Source organism: Alligator mississippiensis, chromosome 7 (genome assembly GCF_030867095.1).
Source record: "Alligator mississippiensis isolate rAllMis1 chromosome 7, rAllMis1, whole genome shotgun sequence".
NCBI classification, from domain to species: Eukaryota; Metazoa; Chordata; order Crocodylia; family Alligatoridae; genus Alligator; species Alligator mississippiensis.
Genome location: NC_081830.1, coordinates 4400694 through 4422561, shown reverse-complemented (window position 1 = coordinate 4422561; position 21868 = coordinate 4400694). Strand labels below are relative to the sequence as shown.

Below are 21868 nucleotides of genomic sequence, written 5' to 3'. Positions count from 1 at the left end.
GGAAACTGAGGTACAAGGAAAGGAAATGACTTACTTAGTGATACCTTGCCGGCCAATTTTAAAGCCAAGGACTGAAAATATATCTCCAGTATCCTACTGCAAAGTGCTTTCCCTTGGCAGTACTCCAAAAGGGAAGTCAGTCTGTGCAAGTTTTTTTAGCTAGTAGGGCAAAGGATTTTCACAACATCCTTCCTTTCCCCTAAACTTCAGGATGGCAGCTGATTTTTTTAAAAGAGTCCTCAGCCCAACGTCTTAGCTAATTGGTCTCACAGCGTCTGAACCAGTGGCAAAGATGGAGCTCACTCATTCAAACTCCTATATATGACAACTTAAAAAGGAGGGGGGTTTTTTATGTAAGGAGGATTACTAAAAGCTGTTAATTTTGTAGGCAAGCATCAGTCCACAGAGTTAAGATAGAGAAGGTCTGTTTAGTAGCTGTAGGCTATTGTTTTACATTGTTTTGTTAGTATTTCATATATTTGAAAAGTTTTGACCATCACTAGAGCTGATTGAGGTTTAGGGTAGGATTTCTAAATTGACAATTTAAAATGTTAATGATTTGCAAGCATTACAGTGCTACACTGTTATTGTTGTTATTTTGGGGGGCTGTGGGCAGAGAAAGAGAGGTCCCCTTTTAGGGGTCTGTATCGTGTAGCACCAAGCAAATGTAGTACCAGTACTGGGAAAGTTTTCAAACTCTAAATGATAGACAGTAATTTAGTTTGAGGGAACCAGTGGATGTGGGATTAGAAGATAAAAGTGAGTAGGTTATGTATGTGAAGAAGGGAACCTTGAAGCTCTGTAGTCCATGAGTTTAGCTTCCTGCTGAGGTGCACGAACTTTGCAGCTCTTCTTCTATGAATCCTCCTTAGAGGTAGGTAATGAAATCCTTCCTTGTTTCATTATGGGAAAGAAATGACAGATTTGGATTCTAAAACTGGCTATGAGAAATAATACAATCATGAATTAAACTCTTAGCCAAACCGGCAGGTCACATTTTTTTCTGGGATGAGCAGCTGTAGGCATTAAGGGATTATTTGTGGTGTGAAGTCAAAGTACTAAAATTGTGCTTTAAAAAGTAGATCTTAGGAGGCTGAAAGAGTTCAGTGGGATTCAGGGGACCTATTGCAAAAAAGATAACTTCAGCAGAGACAGATTTGTATTTAGGTTGCAGAGCCCAGCTGCTTTTTCTGGGAAAATATTTCTACCCTCAACAGTCCAGGCTTCAGCTCTGTAAGCACCAGGGAATAGGTCTCGCTTTTTCCCTGTCATTAATCCAGTGCTAAATAGAGTCAATAGAAGCCTCTTCACTGTCTCTAAACTTCTTTGGATGCGAGTCATGTAGCAGTGAGTAAGTAAAACCTTTGCTGCACAGATTATGGTCCTTTTTAAGTATAGGAAAAGTCAGGTGGTTGGCACTGGAGAATGAAGCTGTAGTCCATACAGCTTCATGGTCCATGCAGTCCATAGTCTTCTCAATTTGTAGGCAAGGTACAGTAATAGAAGCATTTTTGCATTTGACTGCAGACTGCCTGGAACAGGATTTATCACAGTTGATTTTGTCTATTTGTTTCTCCACACCTACTCTGTAACAAGGCTAACAGCTATGCTGGCACTATAAGCCCTTTCCAATTCCTTTTTCACTTTATGTATTGAGATGTGTCACAGCTGAATCACAGGATATCTGTATGTACAAGCTGTTCAGAGGCAACTCCTATTTCTACATAATATTGTGGCAACCCAAGCGTGGCCAAACCACTCCATTATAACTCCCCATCATTCACAATCAAAGATGGGAAGAGTTGGCTATCATGGGTCACTACAGGATCCTTCAGACAGAGATAGTAACAGCCACTGGGCTGTTACAAGCAGCAGCTCTCCTTCCACTTTTAAATGTACTAAAATTTATGGTTGTCCAAATCCTTCATTTTCCTCCATGGCACAAACGTACTCATGTAACTGCAAGATTTACCCCTTGGTGTTTTGTGCGATGCTAACTATAGAGGAACAGAGTGCAACTATGAAACCTGATGAAACGTGGAAAAAAGAATTGATATTTCAATGGTCTCCTGGCATTCTCCAGTTCAAACTATTCATGTTCCTTTGTACAGAGTGAAACACTGAGGGTAAAAGCAGTCCTCTCTCTCTTTAGGTTAGGGGGTTAGGTCTACTTGGAATAAAAAGATATTTCAAAGTGCCCAAGAATTAAAGCAGTGTTTTTCAACCTTTTCAGACTCAAGGTGCCCTTAGACTCAAGGCACCCCTCAGAAAATACCAACTCTTAGTTTTCACTCAGTTTTTTACTACAAAAGCATAATAGAGGAATTTGGTCTGCTACAAAGAACTCAGACCACAACTGGTCAGAATGTTTTAATAATGTGGATTCCTATTTGAAATCTCTGGGTTTATCTTGTGAATCATGTTTGCACACTGACCAATGCTAAAATTGTGTGGCATTTTGTGGCACGTTTGAAAGGATTTCAAGATGCCCAGGGTAGCATGGCCCCTGGCTGAGAAGCAATGAGTTAATAGAACAGATCAGATCTTGCAAAATTTAGCTTTTATGTATTCTTGCATTCTACAAACATGCAGTTTTATTGTTATACCAAACATGTTCATTTTATATTGTTTTTATTTGTATTTTACTTCATTTTGTTTAAAGTTTGAAATCTAACTGCTGTGAATAACTTTAACCACTTAGGGATATCAAGACTTTGAAGTAATGTTGGTACTTTCAGTGGCATCGGGCTTTTCATTTTTGCTGATTGACTTAGCAGAATGCTATGGAAAATATACTTAGCTATTATTATTGGGCAGGGCATGGGGTACTGGTCTCTATGTGTATAACGGGATAGGAAGGTGATTGAAGTGAATTCTTTCTTACCTACCCTATCAACCTCTGACAATACTTACCCACCCTGCTGACACCTCCAACACATTAGTATCCAAAGTGCTCCAATTAGTTGGAAGAGATAATTAAAATGGAGGTAATATTCTGACACAAATCAGTCTTCCTCCTTTCTTTTCTCCCTTCCTTTTTTTCTGTAGTGTCATGCATCCATGCTTTTCACTGAATTATCTATCTTTCTAGTTATCTGTTGTGGTCAGAATTAATTCTTCTGGACTACTTTCTCTGAAGGCTTCTGGAGTGCTCATTGAGGATGTTTTCTGTATTTATTCTTATAATATACCAGCAAAGTGGCATTCATTCTAACTTCCCTTCCCTTTTCTTTTTCTCCTTAAGATGGTCCAGAAGAGATGAACCATACGTCAGTGGTGGAGTTCATTTTGTTGGGCCTGACCAACAACCGACATTTGCAAATCATCCTGTTTGGGGTTCTCCTCGTTGTCTTCCTTTTGATCCTGCTGGGAAACCTCACTGTCATCACCATCACGCTGGTTGACCGTAACCTCCAGACCCCCATGTATTTCTTCCTTCGGAACTTCTCCCTTCTGGAGATCTACTTCACTTCCACCTTCATGCCTAGGACCCTCTACAGCCTCCTGCTGAATAAGAAAGCCATTTCACTCCCTGCTTGTTTCATCCAGTTTTTGTCATTCTTCTACTTGGGTACCTGTGTGTTTTTCCATGTGGCGATGATGTCTTTTGATCGCTACGTGGCCATCTGCCGCCCCTTGCATTATTCCACTATCATGAATGTGAGATTTTGCATCCAGCTGGTGGTGGCCTCTTGGGTGGCAGCTGTTTTTTTGATGGTTCCTCCTACTGCTATGATTATCCAGTTGCCATTCTGTGGCCCCAATGTCATGAACCACTTCTACTGTGATATAGCTCCCTTGCTTCAGTTCTCCTGTGCAGATACTCAGCGCATTGAATTAATATTCTTGACTTCAGTTATATTGATCATACCTGGTACTCTGATAGTGAACATCATTTCCTATGGCTATATCATCTCCACCATCCTCCGCATCCCATCTTCCACAGGCAGAAAGAAAGCCTTTTCTACCTGTTCTGCTCACCTCTTGGTAGTCACAATACTGTATAGCAGTGCAATTTTCAGGTACATTCGGCCATCTCAGAAAGGTGGGTGGGATTTTGACAAGATTGTGTCTTTTCTCTACTCAGTAGTGACCCAGCTCTTTAACCCTTACATCTATACACTGAGGAACAACCAAGTGAAAAAGGCTTTGAGGGATCTCTTTAGTAGGGCATGTTCTTAGTGCATTGCGGAAATATAAGCAGGCCGACAATGAACAAAGACAGTGACTGACTTCATACCTTGCTTTATCATGTTTTGAGTAAGGAAGGAGTGATAGACAGGATAGACATTGCCTTAACACATCTAGATTAGTAGCTTCATAGCTCATGAGGTCAAAAGGGACCATTGGATCTTGGGCTCTGACCAGAAAAATGGAGCTATCCCTCTAGTGACCCAAATATATTAGTAGTCTTGATTTGGAGACTTCAAACAAGACAGAATTCATGAGGTCCTTGTTTAGTTCCCACCCGAGCACTCAAACACTTTCTTTTTACCCCCAAGCAATAGTTTTTGTGCCTTATTTCTTTAGTTGAATTTATGTAGTATTCCTCCTTTCTCTTATTTCTTGTTTGTCTCCCACATTTGTATGCCTCATTACCACATTCTTGGTGTTGTTATTCCTAGCTGTTGTAGTTATTGATGCAGGATCCAGATGCCATAACTGACAGCATCAGTCCATTGCACTATCGACTGTTATGCTCATAATTATACTGTATAACTAGAAAGATAACACAAGTCACAGAGTTTACTATATTTAAGAAAGATATCTAAGTTTTGAGTTTCCTATCGATGATCCAGGTGGTAGTTATGAGAACCACTAGTGGAGACCCATTGAAAATCCTGAACCTACTAAAGCATTTGGGTTAAATCCTATTTCACCTTAGTGGACCCAAGTGACATTTCCATAAAAATGGAACTGCGATTTTTTTGCCAATAATGCACTGTTTGGATCCCATGTAGACTGGATCTTCTTGCATTTCCCTAATGCACATACTTCAGCTCTGGAAGTGCCTGTGGTGGGGGATAGAATCACCCAGGCACATATATAGGTAAGCCAACAAATTCTTATCAGGAACCAGATCTTTTGCTTATGTCATAATTAATGTTAATGAGCACTGGATTTGTAACTACTTTTCATGCCTTTCTATATCTCCCATTAAATCTGTTCAGAAAGTTTCTGCAATAGAAGTGACTGAACTATTTGCATTTGCAAATTTTCTAACACTTGACTTTTTACAGAGTCATGACTTTAGAAAGTGGAGGGGGGAAAAAAGGAAAGGCTAAGCCATATGGATGTTTTTTACAGTCTGCTTCCAATGTTTAATGCTAGACAAATAGGTGAATTAATGCAATTAAAAGGGAGCAGGTATGGGAAACAAGTAGTGTAAAAATAAAGGTGTGTGAATCTGTAGGTTAAACTTGTTCTGTTGCTTCACCTTATTGCAGCCACCACACTGGGTTAATAATGTGACTTTTTATAAGCCACTGATTGATTGTGGTCTTTATATTGCCAATCAATGAATGTGGTCAATTTGATTTCTTGCAGTTATCTTCAAGACACAAACAGTTAACATGATCATAACTCCAGTTTACATGAAAGACACTGGTATAGTTGGAGTTATAAAACCCCTCCAGGAGGGAGGGCAATAACATTATTCCTATTTTCCAGAGCTGTCCAGATATGAGATGAAACACCCAGAAGTCATTCTGGCAAGCCATACTATTTGTCAGATAGCCACTCTTCTGGTCTCCCTATTCAGGCTGTTAAGTGTGTCCTCAAGTTGCCACTCTTTCTCTTAGCGATAGTGGTAATCGTAATGTATTATTTTTCCATCAACATTATGGCACAAGTACCAATAGAAGCAGTCATAGTTAAAATATTAGTACGGCAGTATATTTTTCCTGTAGCACTTGTATATATCATCTGAGATTAAGAACCATTGGTTCAAAATCCTGCTAGGAGGCATTTGAACCTCATCATGAGTGAATTTATCACATATAAAATAGAACCACAGTTATTTTTAAGACCTGCTGTCTCAGTTGTTTTTTCTCCTGTTAGACCTCTCTTTTTTACGCTTTATCACAGAAGCTATTGGGTCAACTGCACTGTCAAAAGTTATTCATCATTAAATAAACTAGCACACGCATTTCTATTGGAAGATGGGCTGTGATTTAATTGTATGCTATGAGTGAGAGGGAACACCATTGAACCACAGATCTTGAAAGAGAAGGTCTGCAGTCTTTGCCTGTCCTGCTTTTACATTGATATAGACCCCCTGATAAGGCAAAAAAAAAAAAACCCTCTCAGAAGTAACAGCTAGCCTGTAACTACAGAAATACAAAAGTAATATTGAAAAACGTTTCCTTAGCACACATGGAAGACCGAAGGAGTCAACTTCCAGGGTCCAAAGGTCCCCTACACCTTTCCTTCCCAAGTGTTTTAAGTATGTCTTTTTTTCTTGTACTGCATCAATTGAATGCTAGCTGAGGCTGTGCTTCACTTTCCAATAAAATGGGATTCTCTCAGGTCAGACAGGTGTCCTGTAACCTTTAATTTGGACATCTCAGACTGATACAAAGTGGTTATGTTCTTGTCCTTAGTATATGGTAAATCTCTTCCCAACCATTTCCACTACTCAATGTCTAGTACACAGAAATCAAAGAGATTGCCCTTTAGAAAGTTTACTGTCTATACAGTGATTCTCTAATAGGGTCCCAGAGGACCATGGGGTACTTTAAGAAACTTTCAGGGGTGTTGTGGGGTGCTACATAGGCATTAACACTGTTAGGTGTGCAAATATGACTCTCAAGATAAACCCAGAAATTCAAAATGTGTTAAAATGACTTGCTCAGTGACAGCCTCTTCTGTCTCCATGTCCAACTTCTACAGACTTGAGTTCAGTCACAAAAGTGCTCTCTATCCTCCTTCGTGGTTGCCTTCTCATCCTCATCTAGAGAAACTCTCTGCTGGGAGGAATACAACATACAGGAAAGTCCTGCTTGCCTTCTTGGGGTTGTAATTTTCAGGGTTGTGGCACCAGATGCATGCAGGCCTCACAATTAGAAGAGATCAACCACCAGCTCCACAATTCATCTCTGCACATGGTTGTACTTCATTTTGGCATCAACTTTTCTAGTGACTAAAGTTCTGACTTAGAGTTAATCCCTGACAGGAGACTGAGGGAGATGGGAATTGGGAGAAGATCCCTCAGTTTGGAAGCAGCTGGTTAGTAGGGCTGTGCAAAGCTTCAGGTGCTGATTCGACTTGGAGGAGGTCCCTTCCAGCCCTGATGTCTCTGAATCTATGAATACATCCTGTAGAATAAAGTTCCAAATCATTCACTTCAGCATATACATAACAAGGGCTCTGTGAAAATAAATATAGGAATATTTAAGCAAACATTCCCTTATCCAACAGAGGAAAATAAGCATGGGAAATGTGTCCAGGTGTTGGTTACAAGCAATCTAGATCTGAAAACATGTCATGTTGATGGGGTTTCCAAAAGCTGAAGTGCCCTATAGCCATTGAATTTCTGTGGGCCCTTTCTTTTTTAGGAAGCTGAAATGTCACCAAGACCAGAAAAGTCAACAGGTGAGGCTCAATCAATATTCTGCTCTCCTCATAACAGGAGCACCCCTCTTTCCTTTCACAGTGCTACACCACAGAGAGGAAATTAAAAAGAAACACATCAGCTCTGGGAATAATCACATCTAGGACCCAATTTCTAGAGATCTCAGGTCTTGAACCCAGATCTCTAAAAGCTGCAAGTAAATGCATTGTCACCATGCTGCCACTGGAGACTTGACTGAAAAACAGCCCCAGCTCAGCCTTGATCTTCCTACGGGGTGGGCGAAGTGTCCCAATAGAGGACCAGGTGACCTGGGTGGACCAATAGGAGGCCTGTGGCCTAAATGGATGCCTATAAAACCCTTCTACATGGTGGAGGGACTTTTCCCTCCGCTGTCAGGGTTGAGTAAAGCATTGGTGGCTAAACCTAGTGGCTTGTCCCAGAAGATTTGCAATGTAATTAAAGGGTAGAAAACAATAAGGAGACTATGTAGGAGAAAAGGCAAGAATAATCTGAGATAATTGGGGTCAGCACAATGAGCATGGTCTTCTGTAAAGAATAAGGGGAGAGAGCTGGGAGAATTTGGAGAAGTACTCTGGGGTGATCTTGTGACTATTTGGGGCACTCTTCCTCACAGGCAATGCATGGGGGGGCACGTGTCCACCCTGACAGGGCCGCCACTGCTGCTATCGCTGGCAGCACCTGGGGCAGCTTGTCAGCTCTGCCCCCATCGTTGACGCCGATGGTGGCACCTGCGGGAGCTCGCCAGCTCCGGCCCCACCACCAACACCGATGGCGGCACCTGCGGGTGCCCCCCCAGTCTTGGGAGGCACCAGTCACCCATGCTTTTCCCAAACAATGCTAGCTGAGATCTCGGACCATGTTGTGGACCAGGTGTGAGTGGGAGTTAATATCTGGTTGGCACATGAAACCTGAAGAAAATGAAGACAAATTTAACCTAGATTAAATGAGTTATAAGGGAATCCATCGAAGGAGTTCAAAGAAGTAGTTCTGAATGCTAAAGTGACTTGAAGAGATATTGTTGGCAGCAAAAACTACAGTAAGGCCAAGCTTTCTCATTCAGTGCCACTGTAATTTTATAATGTTCCCTTGTATAGTCAAAACCAACCATTTTTTTTGGCATTTGACCTCACTAATGATTGGGTCAGCGGGTATCAATTTCTTAGGCTAAAGGCAACCCTCAGAAAATGTTAGTTATTAGTTTTTACTCCTTTTTTGATGAAAGAAAATGAATAGACCAATTCTTCTGGGTCAGAGAACTCAGAAAGGCTGTGACAGGTCAGCATGTTTTTAACACTTTGAATTTCCGGGTTTACCTTGTGAGTCATATTTGCACACCTAACAGTGCTAATGCTATGTAGCACCCTACAACACCCCTGAAAGTTTCTTAAAGCACCCCATGGTCCTCTGGGACCCTGTTAGAGAATCACTGGACAGATAGTAAACTTTCTAAAGGGCAATCTCTTTGATTTGTGTGTACTAGACATTGAGTAGTGGAAATGGTTGGGAAGAGATTTACCGTATACTAAGGACAAGAACATTACCACTTTGCATCAGTCTGAGATGTCCAAATTAAAGGTTACAGGACACCTGTCTGACCTGAGAGACTCCCATTTTGTTGGAAAGTGAAGCACAGCCTCACCTAGCATTCAATTGATGCAGTACAAGAAAAAAAGACATTATTAAAACACTTGGGAAGGAAAGGTGTAGGGGACCTTTGGACCCTGGAAGTTGACTCCTTCGGTCTTCCATGTGTGCTATTGAAAAACATTTCCTTGTTACTTTTGTATTTCTGTAGTTACAGGCTAGCTGTTAAGAGGTTTTATTGCCTTATCAGGCGGTCTATAGCAATGCAAAAGCAGGACAGGCAAAGACTGCAGACATGCTCTTTCAAGATATGTGGTTCACTGGTGTTCCCTCTCACTCATACCAGACAATTAAATCACAGCCATTCTTCCAATAGAAATGTGTGTGCTAGTTTATTTAATGATGATTAACTTTTGACAGTGCAGTTGACCCAATAGCTTCTGTGATAAAGCGTAAAGAAGAGAGATCTAACAGGAGAAAAACCATCTTAAAAATAGCCGTGGTTCTAATTATACATGATAAATTCACTCATGATGAGGTTCAAATGCCTTCTAGCAGGATTTTGAACCAATGGTTCTTAATCTCAGATGATATATACACGTGCTACAGGAAAAATATACTGCCGTACTAATATTTTAACTATGACTGCCTCTATTGCTACTTGTGGCATCATGATGATAGAAAAATAATACATTACAATTACCCCTATCGCTAAGAGAAAGAGTGGCAACTTGAGGACACACTTAACAGCCTGAATAGGGAGACCAGAAGGGTGGCTATCTGACAAATAGTATGGTGAATTAGGAAAAGGGAATGCTAGAAATATGAAAGAAAAAACATTTCTACAATATAAGAAGCATAGCCATCCGGCGGGGGTGACGGGGGTATTCCAAATAATCTTGCGAATCCTTCACCTGAAACAAATAGAGACTGGCATTTATTTTTAAATCAGAAATGTGCTACTGGGCTCAGAAAGACGTTACTGCATGTGGTTCTGCAAGGCCTGCATCGTGGGATCAAAAGCCTGGTGTTTGCTTCATGCCTTGTAAGCTCTGGATACAGAAATGAAAATGTAGTCAGGCAAAATCAAGTCTTTGTGTCACTTCTGCCCCATGGGGTGCACTGCATGTAGTGCCCGGTGTGATGTCAGTGAAGAGCTGTGTTCATTACGTGCCTTTCTGGTTTCCTCAACAACCCCAATTTCTGAGAAGATGCGGCCCCAGTGATCTCTTAGGGCTTGTTTGACTTGCTTGTTCCGGAGCGTGTAGATGTAGGGGTTGAAGAGCTGGGTCACCACACAGTAGAGAAAGGAAACCTTTTTGTCCAAATCCTGGCCCCCTCTCTGAGTTGGCCTGATGTACCTGAAGATGGAGCTGCAGTACAGTATTATAACTACCAGGAGGTGAGAGGAGCAGGTAGAAAAGGCTTGCTTCCTGCCTGCAGAAGAGGGGATGCCCAAAATGGTTGAAATGATGCAAATATAGGAGAAAATGGTTGCTGTGAAAGTCCCCATTAAGATGATTACAACTGCAACTAACATCATGACTTCAATGAAGGACGTGTCCGCACACGAGAGCTCCAGCAAGGGGGCGGTGTCACAGTAGAAGTGGTTTATGACATTTGGGCCACAAAAGGGCAACTGGACAATCTTAATGGTGGGGGGGAAAATCAAGAGGAACCCTGCCACCCAACAGCCCAGCACCAGCTGGACACAACACCTGCTGTTCATGAGAGAAGAGTAATGCAGGGGGCGGCAGATGGCCACGTAGCGGTCAAAGGACATCATTGCCACGTGGAAAAAAACACAGGTGCCCAAATAGAAGAATAGCAACAATTGCAAGAAACAACCAGGGAGGGATATGCCTTTGCTCCCTGTTAGGAGGCTGTAAAGGGCCCTGGGCATGAATGTGCAGGTGAAGGAAATCTCCACAAGGGAGAAATTGCGCAGAAAAAAGTACATGGGGGCTTGGAGGCGGTGGTCCACCAAGGTGATGCTGATGACAACGAGGTTTCCCAGCAGGATGAGGAGGAAGACGATGAGGAGAACGGTGAACAGGATCATCTCTAAATTCCGGTCGCTGGTCAGTCCTAACAAAATGAACTCCTCGACCGCAGTACGGTTCATCAATTCCAGCTCACCTTAAAGAAATCAATGCAAATCTATCTGAAAAACTAGAAGCAGTCATGAGGCTTGTGTTTGTAGATCGGTCACGAAACCCAGATCTATAAATAAGAATCAAGTGTCTGGAGACAGGTTGCGAGAATAAGCAGGCTTGGATGTCCTACATGTAATCTTTGCACCATAAACCTTTGGCCAACGTATTTTTAAAAGAAAATCACTTCAGGGCAACTGCAACTAAGCCCATGGACCACAATAAAGATAAAGGTAGGCAAAAAAGGGCACAGATAATTGCTACTGAGAGAAGCATGTGTGGATGCTTAGTTATACTGCAGAGAGACAGAAAGCTGTATTAAGCATAAAACATTGAAAAAATGCTTCATTTGTACTGCCTCTATAAATGGACTGGAAATTTTCAAACTGTAGACTTCCAAGACAACATTAATAAGTATTTTATTCTCTGCCTTAATCGATTTTTTTTAATAGAAACAATGTTTCCTGTAAAACTTCACCACATTCCTAATCAGGTCATCTGACAGTAATGATAATTAAGGAGGTAAAGATCAAGCCAACAGGGCTGTAGCTCAGTTGTGATGAGCACTGCTTCAGAACGGATCAAGTCCTGTACTCTAAGCTCTGTCCATTGGCTTTTCTATATGCAGCATTTAACATTCATTGGAGCCTTAATAACAGTTGAGTTTCCACCCAAATCTGGTGGCAGGGGCAAGGAGCACAACCTGGAACCCCTCCTTTACAGGGAATTGTAAAGAAAATGATAAAAATTGTCACAAAAAAACCTTGTCTCTCATATATGTCCATCACAGACCATCATGGTTACACCAGCACTCCAGGCCAATGACAGTCCATTTCTGCCAGACGTGGAAGTGAGATCCCAAAGAGGCAGATACACCAACATTTATATTTAGACAGCTTATAGAAGTGCCACTTATGTGGCTCAAATTCAAATGGGATTTGGCCTATTGTTTGTCTCCTTCCACCAAAATAATTCAAGGCGATCAAGGCATCTATGCAAATTCCTCAATTATTCTCATGACTTAATGTCCCAAACAAGTGAATGGGTGGTATTCATTTTAATACAGTTACATTTATGGCTCATCTTAAAAAGGAAAAAATCAACTGAAAAACATTATACAACAGAAACAACAGCAGAATATAATATAGAGTGCTTACAGAGTATGAGGATGATGAGTGAACTTCTTCGAAGGGAGATAAGTAACTAACACACTTTCAAGTCCTTAAAACCTTTCTAGGACAACTGAAATAAAGCACATCAAGCAGCTTGGATAACTAAACGGAGAAACACAGAGACGTACAGGAAAAAGAAAGAGAAGTAGAATGATGTCACAAAATATATCCTCATTTCTGAACAGCTCTAGAAATAAGCTTCTGCCTTACTTTCCATGCTCTAAATATCCAAGTTTTTAATCACCACTTCTTACTCTGTGCCACAACTAGCTTAATCCCCAGGGAAACCCATATAAAGTCATATCTGCCATTAATTTGGATTTTAACATTTCTTGCAGCAATCTTTAAATAACTTGACACACAACTACCCCAAAATAAAAAAAACCCACCACCTATTTCCCCGCTATCCATAATGAGGATTTGTAGAACAACAGCAACAGTGTGATTTCTTCTCAGCTGACATCAATATTCAGCAGATACATTTCTTGTAGAAGTATTCCTACATCACATGTATCCAGGCATCTCACAGCTAGCGTGTACTACATATACTAGTAGGAACAGTACCTGAGGTGTCCTTCCCTCCACATCCCGTAACTTCCTCACTGTTATCTTCTGCTCCTCAGTCTGACTCTCACCTGAACAGGATCAGAAAAATCTGAATGAATATAAAACTCAGACATTTGGGGAGGAGGGAGACTGTTGGTGGATTATGATAGGACCCCGAGCTTCCCTGCACTAGTGTAACTCTTACTACAAAACAAAACCCTTGCAGTAATTATGAGAAATGGCAATTTCTTCAGGTCATAAACACTTGAAGCATCACCCCTTAAGCCTCAGTCACAGCATGTGTTGGTGGAAAGAAGAAATACAGGGAACACTAAACAAGCAATAGACAATCTCCACACATGCCCCTTCTCCCAGATGTTACCAAATGAAAATGTTCTCATTAAGTATGTGGATCAGTGCCTCTCTACAGAACAAAACCACTTAGATGGCTTTGCCCCAAACAAATATCCCTCCTCTTTTTTCAGGTACTTCTTTATAAGTGTTGTGATATGGAAGTTCTTTCTCCCTCGTTTCCTATGACTCCAGAGACTGATTAGCAACCAAGATTTCCTGGAAATTTTTGCAATAAAGTAAATTAAAGCCACTGAATGCTTGGGAAACAGGCAAGACTTTTAAAAACTTTTTACTCCCCTTATGATTTCAGAAAACATTTGCCAAATTTTTTTCTGAGTAAGGTGAATGGGATTGTTCATTAATTTGCCTGAATGATCTGGGTTTCAGACCTGGCTCTCTCACTGGGTTGCTCAGTGACAGCCTCTTCTGTCTCCATGTCCAACTTCTACAGACTTGAGTTCAGACACAAAAGTGCTCTCTATCCTCCTTCGTGGTTGCCTTCTCATCCTCATCTAGAGAAACTCTCTGCTGGGAGGAATACAACATACAGGAAAGTCCTGCTTGCCATCTGGGGATTGTAATTTTCAAGGTTGTGGGACCAGATGCATGCAGGCCTCACAATTAGATGAGATCAACCACCAGCTCCACAATACATCTCTGCACATGGTTGTACTTCATTTTGGCATCAACTTTTCTAGTGACTAAAGTTCTGACTTAGAGTTAATCCCTGACAGGAGACTGAGGGAGATGGGAATTGGGAGAAGATCCCTCATTTAGGAAGCAGCTGTTTAGAAGGGCTGTGCGAAGCTTCAGGTGCTGATTCAAGTTGGAGAAGATTCGGCCCAATTCGGCAGCCGAATCTCTGAATCTGAATCAAATCAGGAGAACAATGAAAAGGTCCAAAGTGATTCAAAGCTCTCCAAATTGATTCAGAAAAGATTCAGAGAGTTTTGGTGATTTGGGCAGTCCCTACTCGCTGCAGCAGGGAGCTGGACTCAGACTCCATGCTGGTAAGTAGGGGATGGAGGAGACGATGCATAACAGAGCCCCCCATTCAGCAGGGAGAAGTGGGGGGCAGCGGGGATCACCCCCCCACACCATGCAGCAGTCGGTGAGCGGGGACTTTTTTTTTTTCAAATAGCCAGGAGCTGGGGCCGGGGGAGGGGTGGAAGAGTAGACAGGGGTGTGGCCTGTGTGATTTGGAGATTCAGCTGATTTGGCAGCAGCCAAATCTCCGAAACAGATTCAGCCGAATCAATTCAGGACAGTGATTTGAATCACTAAATCGAATCGCAGTCCCCTGAATTGGCTGAATCTGAAGCGAATACTAGCCACTTCACACAGATCTATTGGCTAGCTAGCTTGCAGGAGATAAAGCAGGTGCAGAAATTGCCTACTGCTCCACAAATAAAATTAATTCATTTATATGTCTGTGTTTCTTGAAATGGGTGATCACACACTTTCTGAATGCGCAAGGGTGTGAGAAGTGTTGGTTACAGGAGGTAGCCTTGTTCCCCTGTGCAAATGCAAAACAGAGGTGGCTATGAGGGCAGATCCCTCACTCACTGTCCAGAGCCCCAGACTGATGGTTGCTGCAAGCCTAACAAATGCCCTGATGGTTGGGAACTGACAACAGGGTGGCAGGTGGGCATAGGATAGGACAGATGGATCTCCTTTACCTAGCAGCTCTCGGGGTGAGAGCTCATAATAGAGGTATGAGCAGAGGAGGGATGAGTGGGGTCACAAGGAGGCATTATGTCTGGAGGCAGGACCCAACATTGGTGAACTCACGACAGCTGTCGTTGACTACTATCATATGTATAATGGTACATGTGATGCCTGCTCATAAAGTCATGGAGGGGCACCAAGAGAGTGAACAGGGTGGGGTAGGACACTTTTCTGCCCTGCAGCAGGCCAAAGAGGTAGCACCTGGAATATGCCCCTTGCCAGTCCTGCAGTACGCAGACCCAGTCACTCAGCACCTCGAAATGGCACAGGATGCCAGTGTACATGCCCCTAGTCCAGCTGCAGGGTCTGAGCCAGGGGAAGTGGCTGTCTCCTGCTGGGCAGTACATCAAGGCTGAATGCCTACCACCATGAGGTGTAAGGGCATTTCCTGGTCTGCTATCTGGCTTTCCCTCGCCCAGACATCCCTCAAGAGTCCCACCCAGCTGCCTAGCCAGCTGTTGAGGGCTCTGTTTGCTTGGTTCCCCTCTGCTTCCCATTCCAGCTGCTGACTGCAACTGTCCCTACCCCAGTGGTCAGCAACCAGTGGATCTCAATCCACTGGTAGATCTTGGAGCCTCTCGCAGTAGATCTCAGAGCCTCTTGGAGCCAATCCAAGGCTGGGGTGGGGGGGCTGAGTGCCCACGTGCATGCACATGCTTGACCCATCTCAGAAGATCAGTCTGTGGGGGAGGGAAAGAGTAGGGGCTAAATTAAGGCCCCCGCAGTGAGGGACAGTGCCAGAGAGGCTGGGGCAGGGGCAAGTTGAGTGGGGCCGCAGCCAGGTGGAATTTACCTGCTGGGGAGGTGCAGCCCTGAATACTTTTTCTCACTCTGCCTCGATTTGGTTTGGGGGAGGAGGAGACCTCATTGGGGCACACTACCATGTCATGTAGATTCCCCAGTGCCAGTGAGGGCACGCCTTAACACACACACAGTGTCACCCACCCATGTCACGAGTTTTGTTTCTCAGCAGCCTTGGGTGCAGTTTCCCAGAAGTCCCTGCACCTATCTCCTTGAAAGCTGGCAGCCTTCATTCCCTGAAAAGGGGCTACTATCCCTGCAAGTTTAATCTGAATCAGCCAAAAAATGACAATGTATAAGTATTTCAGTGATTCCCCAATACACTCTATAGCCAAATCTCCGAATCAGTGCCGAATCTTCCAAAGCTGATTCGGCCAAATCAATTCAGAACAGCGATCTGAATCTCCAAATCAAATTGCTGGCCTCCAAATCAGTCAAATCTGAATCCAAATTGAATACTTCCCTATTTGCACAGGCCTACAACGTAAGTCACCAAAAGATAAAATATAAAATTCAAGAGTAATTGATAAAACAGTTCCCCAAACAATACCCCAGAATTTAAACCCAGGTGCTAAAAGCCTGGCCAAATAAAAAGGAAGATGTACAAGTTTGCTCTGTGATGGGCAGTCAGAAGATCACCTGTTCAATGACTTGCCTCACAAAGGGGCAGCTGGAGACAGGGAATCAGCATCCAGAGATTATTTTTCAGTAAGGACTAGACAATGGCTAGTTTAGAACATCTGGCATTGTGTCCTTCCAAAGGGAGGTCATTCTGGAGAAACAGGATACTCCACCATTAAAATGCTTTCTGTTCTGTTCAAATACAACATTAGTGACTGTCTCACCTGGCATCACTGAAGGAGAGATGGTGCATGTCAGAAAGATAACGACCGTGGATAGATCTCTCTAGATTTACCCTGTTCATGTGTTTGCCCTCTAAAACATGCATGACTGATCCAGCCCAGTATGGCACTGCTTATGTTCATAGAGTCATTAAATCCTCCAGACCGACCCTGTGATCAAAGCAGGACCATCCCCAACTAGATACCTCCAAGGATGGGGCTTCCACTACCTCTCTGGGTATCCTGTTCCAGTGTTTTACTACCCTCCTAGTGAGAAAATTCTTCCTAATATCTAACCTAAAATTTCCTTGTTGCAACTTGAGACCGTTGTTCCTTGTTCTGTCATTTGCTGCCACTGAGAATAATCCATCTCCATCCTCTTTCAAACGCTGCTTCTGGTATTTGAAGGCTGTTAAGTCCCCTCCCAGTCTCATCTTCTCTAAACTAAATAAGCCCAGTTCCCTCAGTTCACATTATCATAAGCATTTGTGGTATGTTCCTTACATTTTGAGTGAAAGTGACATTTTTTTTAACACCAGAGAGCCAAAACTTAAAATCAGAAACGGATTGAGTGTCACATAGAAAAGGAATGACAGAGCCCTGTGAGATCAGGTCACTCTCTGAGCTTATCAGCTGTTGAGATGGGTTCTGGCTGGAGCCACCACATCCATGCAGGTTTGAAGCCAGGGGGTGAATGCCGACACCACTTCTTCACCCCTATGGCACTCATCCCTGGGGCTCTGGTGCCCATTCTGAAAGGCCAGTGAGCTCCAAGAGCTAGCTGTGTATGTAAATCTATGGCAAGAGTAATCCTGACATGCTAGTGAGCTCACGCTAGTGATGGGCTTTGCAGGCCAGGTGCAACCCATGGGCTGCAAGTTGAACACCACTACTCTTGCTCATGATTTAGATTTGAAGGGAAGTGACGTGATTTTCATGCCTACCTTCTTAAAGTACAAAGTCTCTATGTGTGCCTAGGAATCCATGCTCAGGTACCTAAGGATGTTTCCAAGCTAATATTTAGGTATCTAATGAGGTTCATCATTGAGGTAATGGAGGTATTGTAGCTCACTTCTCTGAAGTAAGAAAACGGTTTTACCAATCTGGTTCTGGCCCTTGGATTTCCATCACTATATTCCTTTCAATGCTGAGCAGAATGATGCCTAAACCCCTTTACATAATCAGTTATGAATCCCATGGCTATGGCCATGAAAAATACCTGGAGTTTAACCCTCATTTCTTGAGCCCTCCTCCAGGATTTGACCCCAAAGCCACCTCTCTTCCCAAGGCACTTGATTGCAGCCAGGTTTCTTGCTGCTTTTCCAAGTCCTGCCATGGAAAGAAAGGAAAGGGGAAATGGTGACCAAACTCATCTTTTTGTCCATGATGAGAAAAGAAACTGAACTTGGTGCTATCTTGTCCCAAACTTTCTGAGGGAAAAAAGAACAGAAGTGTTTACTTAGATCATCTTCCAGAGGGATAATTAACTAATTAGTCTCAGGGGTCTGAGCATGGCAGAGACACAAGAATCCCATGCACCAGAACTTTTATAAATGAGAAGTAAAAAAAAAAGGATGGATGATTTGGCCATAGGGATGTCCCTCTGTTCTGCTATATTCAATGCTCGTTTTATTTCTTAATTTTGTGTTTTCACTGTATTTCAGGCTTGCCCTCACCAGTGAGATGCTGAAGATGGGGGCATTGTTTCTAGGATGTCAGTTTGAAGTGATTATGCTTGGAAGAGTCTCGAGGAGAGACTTGTTCATGTTGTAGATCATTTCTTCTCTTACGGCTCCAATTAGCGCTTCATTTTAAAGGCTGGAAATCAGTGTCTCAGGCAGATCCGATAGCTGCTCCTCTCTCTATTTCTGTGTGTAAAATGAGACAAAAACAGAAGGAAAAAAGACCGTGATTGAGATGCATAAGGAAGGGAAGGCTAAGATGGGAATGAGAAGATTTTCAGAACTGCGATAAGCAGTCTGAAGAAGCAGTGAGCAGGCAGATGGACTAGATGATCTTGTGAAATCCTTTCCAGCTCTACTTTCCTATGCTGTAAGTAGGGCACTGGGGCACCTTTCCAGATTTTTTTTTTTTAAGGGCATGACATGAGTAAGAATTTCTCACCTGAGAGAGAGAAACCCATTCCTATAGGAAACCTTGAAAGAAACAGTTAAGAAAAAAAAGAATCCAGCATCCAAAGCGGACCGGGAGGAACCCCATGATTGCTTGTTCCTACCCTACATAGCAGATTACCGAGGTCAGGCTCAGGATGGCTAGTAATGAGGATCAGGGGACCGTCCTGTCCTGTGGAATTAATATCTGGGAGAAATATGGTGAGAAGCAGATTTTTCTGAGGAGGGAAGGGTTTGCAGAGATGCATGGAAAGAACTGAAGCTGTTCTACATCCTGTTTGCAGATAGGACATTTAAGACACATCTGTGTCTTGGTCCCTATACAACGTTACATTTGTAAGTAGTACTATTGCTTTGTGGCACTGAATCAAGTTGTCTGGGTCTAATAGGAGTCTCTTTCTTCATTTTCACTTCCTCTGGGTCACTCTTATTTCACTGCCCCTCAGACACTGAAGTGAGCCAGCCAATATATGTCCTCACTTACTGCATTGAAGGCAGTCAGTGCTGAGGGGAAAATGGAAGAAGCCAGGAATCATGCAAGGGAAACCATCCAAACCTGAAACTCATCAACATTGACATACCAGACATCCACCCAAGTGTACCAAGAGTTTAAAATAAATCTGAAAACCTCTCTCTCAAATGACAGTTATCTAAGGTACATTTCTCCATCACAGACGTCAGTACAGTACACAAGTAGCCAACCTAGCTACAAAGGTCTGTTTCAGGTATGACTTCCAGACAAGACGCACGAGCATGGGGATCACAGGGGCTTATTTACTCTGCTTTCTATTTGAATGCCTTAAAAGTGTCAACTTTGCTGTCTGCTGTGCATCCAAGAGCTAGGGAGAAGCCAGAGCCATTCCATTGTTTTCATCACCGGGGCATCTGGTGTGAGAGAGCAGCATGGAGGCAGATGGGCAATTACTTGGGTAGGATTGGGTGTCAGTGATTCACTCCTTGGGAATCTGTCTTTCTGATTCTCTCTTCTTGAATTCTGTCTCTCCCCTTCATGTGGGATGCTGTTTGGTAGGTCATGGTAACAAGTTATGTCAAATAGATTTGAAAAGTCCTGGAATCAAACTCATTCTGAAAGCCATTTTTCTATGGATTGTTATGCACCAGTGTGCAAAAAGCTTTGTCCTTATGGCACAATTCTTATGTCTAAGAGCGTATTTTTAATATCCTTTCTCAAGGTGTGCCTTAAACGATGAATCATACCACCGTGAGAGAGTTCATCCTTCTGGGACTCACCGATGACCACCGCTTGCAGGTCTTCCTCTTCCTGTTTCTCCTAATGACCTTCTCCTTGACTGTAACAGGCAACCTTGTCATCATCACAATCACCCTGGTGGATCGTCGCCTCTGCACTGCCATGTACTTCTTCATCAGGAACTTTGCCCTCTTGGAAATCTTCTTTTCCTCCACCATCATGCCCAGGTTCCTTTACAGTCTCCTGAAGGGTTGGAAAGCAATTCCCTTTGCCAGCTGTTTGCTTCAGAATTTTTTCTTTTTCTTTCTGGGCACTTGTGTGTTTTTCCATGTGGCTATGATGTCCTTTGACCGCTACTTGGCCATTTGCTACCCCCTGCAATATGCCACCATCATGAACAGCAGAACCTGTCTCCTACTGGTGCTGGGCTGCTGGGTAGTGAGTTTTGTCCTGATGTTTCCTCCAGGTGTTATTTTTGCCCAGTTGCCATTTTGTGGCCCCAATGTTATAAATCATTTCTATTGTGATGCTCCCCCACTGCTCCAACTTGTCTGTGCAGACACAAGAAATATGGAATTAATGTGCATCATTACAGCTGTCATTACCCTACTCAGTACCTTAACAGTAACCTTTGTTTCCTATAGTCGTATCATTTCTACCATTCTGCACATGCCCTCTTCCACCAGCAGGAAAAGAGCCTTCTCCACCTGCTCCGCTCACCTCATGGTGGTTGTCATTTTGTATGGCACCTCCATCTTCAGGTACATTCGACCAACTCAGCGGGGTGGCCAGAAGTTTGACAAAAACATTTCACTTTTTTATACAGTGGTGACCCAAGTCTTTAATCCTTACATCTACTCACTGAGGAACAAGCAGGTGAAAGAGGCCCTGAAAGATGCCTGGAATAGGAAGTTTTCTAAAATGCAGCTTTCATAAGGTAGGAGCATTCAACACTGCAGGATTGAAGTCCACCTGAACTGTCACTGCCATCATGGAAAATGTTACATTCAATGAATATGGGACTTGAGTTATCTTCTTTATTGGGAAGAATTGGAATCTGTCTATCCAGTTTTATATATTCATAGACATTATGGAGAGAAAACCATGAAACTGTTCATTTTGAGTTCTGGTATAATATAGGCCATCTAGTATGCCCCAGTTACTGCAGCATTGTGCCAAAATATTTTTCCCTCGTGAAAGGCCTTCTCCCAGAAATGCATCTAATATTCATGCAAGAGCATCAAGAGATGGAGAATATATCAAGCCCATGTTTTTTATGATCCATCATTTAGTCACTGTAATATGGCTATAACATAATGAAGCATAGGTTGCTTTCATTTCCTCCATTCTCTCTCAGCTTTTCAGAGGGGTTAAATGATCACACCCAACCTTTTTTTGCTCTTGGTACTCTACTACCAGCATCTGAGCTAGCAGTTTGAAAGCCAGTTTGGGTTTGGCTTCACTATGCCAGTCACTGGTAAACGTTCCCAGTATTGGAGGGAAAGTGGTATTTTGAATACCTTTCTGATTTGAGTATTTTGGAGTATAATTCTTCTACGTTTTGTTGCACGGTCCAGACCTACGTCTTCTCTTCTTTGGCCCTGCTTCCCTTCTTTTTTTTTAACTTTATATGGCCCTTTACATCAGGGAGGATGGCAACATGGGCCCGGGTGGGGAATAAAGAAAAGGGTCCCTGATTCCAGGGCCCATTGCAATGGTTATAGACATTAGCAAGAAGGAACTTTGGGTTCT

The 21868-nt window shown here is 42.8% G+C and overlaps 2 protein-coding genes across 2 annotated transcripts; both read left to right on the top strand.

The window, feature by feature from the left end:
- The first annotated feature begins 291 nt into the window (after positions 1-291).
- LOC132251634 (olfactory receptor 6E1-like) lies at positions 292-5688 on the top strand. Its single transcript, XM_059731598.1, has 2 exons — positions 292-874; positions 3245-5688. Exon 2 carries the CDS (start codon positions 3259-3261, stop codon positions 4180-4182), a length of 924 nt encoding a protein of 307 aa, XP_059587581.1. The 5' UTR covers positions 292-874; positions 3245-3258; the 3' UTR covers positions 4183-5688.
- A 14425-nt stretch (positions 5689-20113) lies between these two features.
- LOC132251514 (olfactory receptor 6C74-like) lies at positions 20114-21052 on the top strand. Its single transcript, XM_059731344.1, has one exon. It carries the CDS (start codon positions 20114-20116, stop codon positions 21050-21052), a length of 939 nt encoding a protein of 312 aa, XP_059587327.1.
- Positions 21053-21868: the final 816 nt, after the last annotated feature.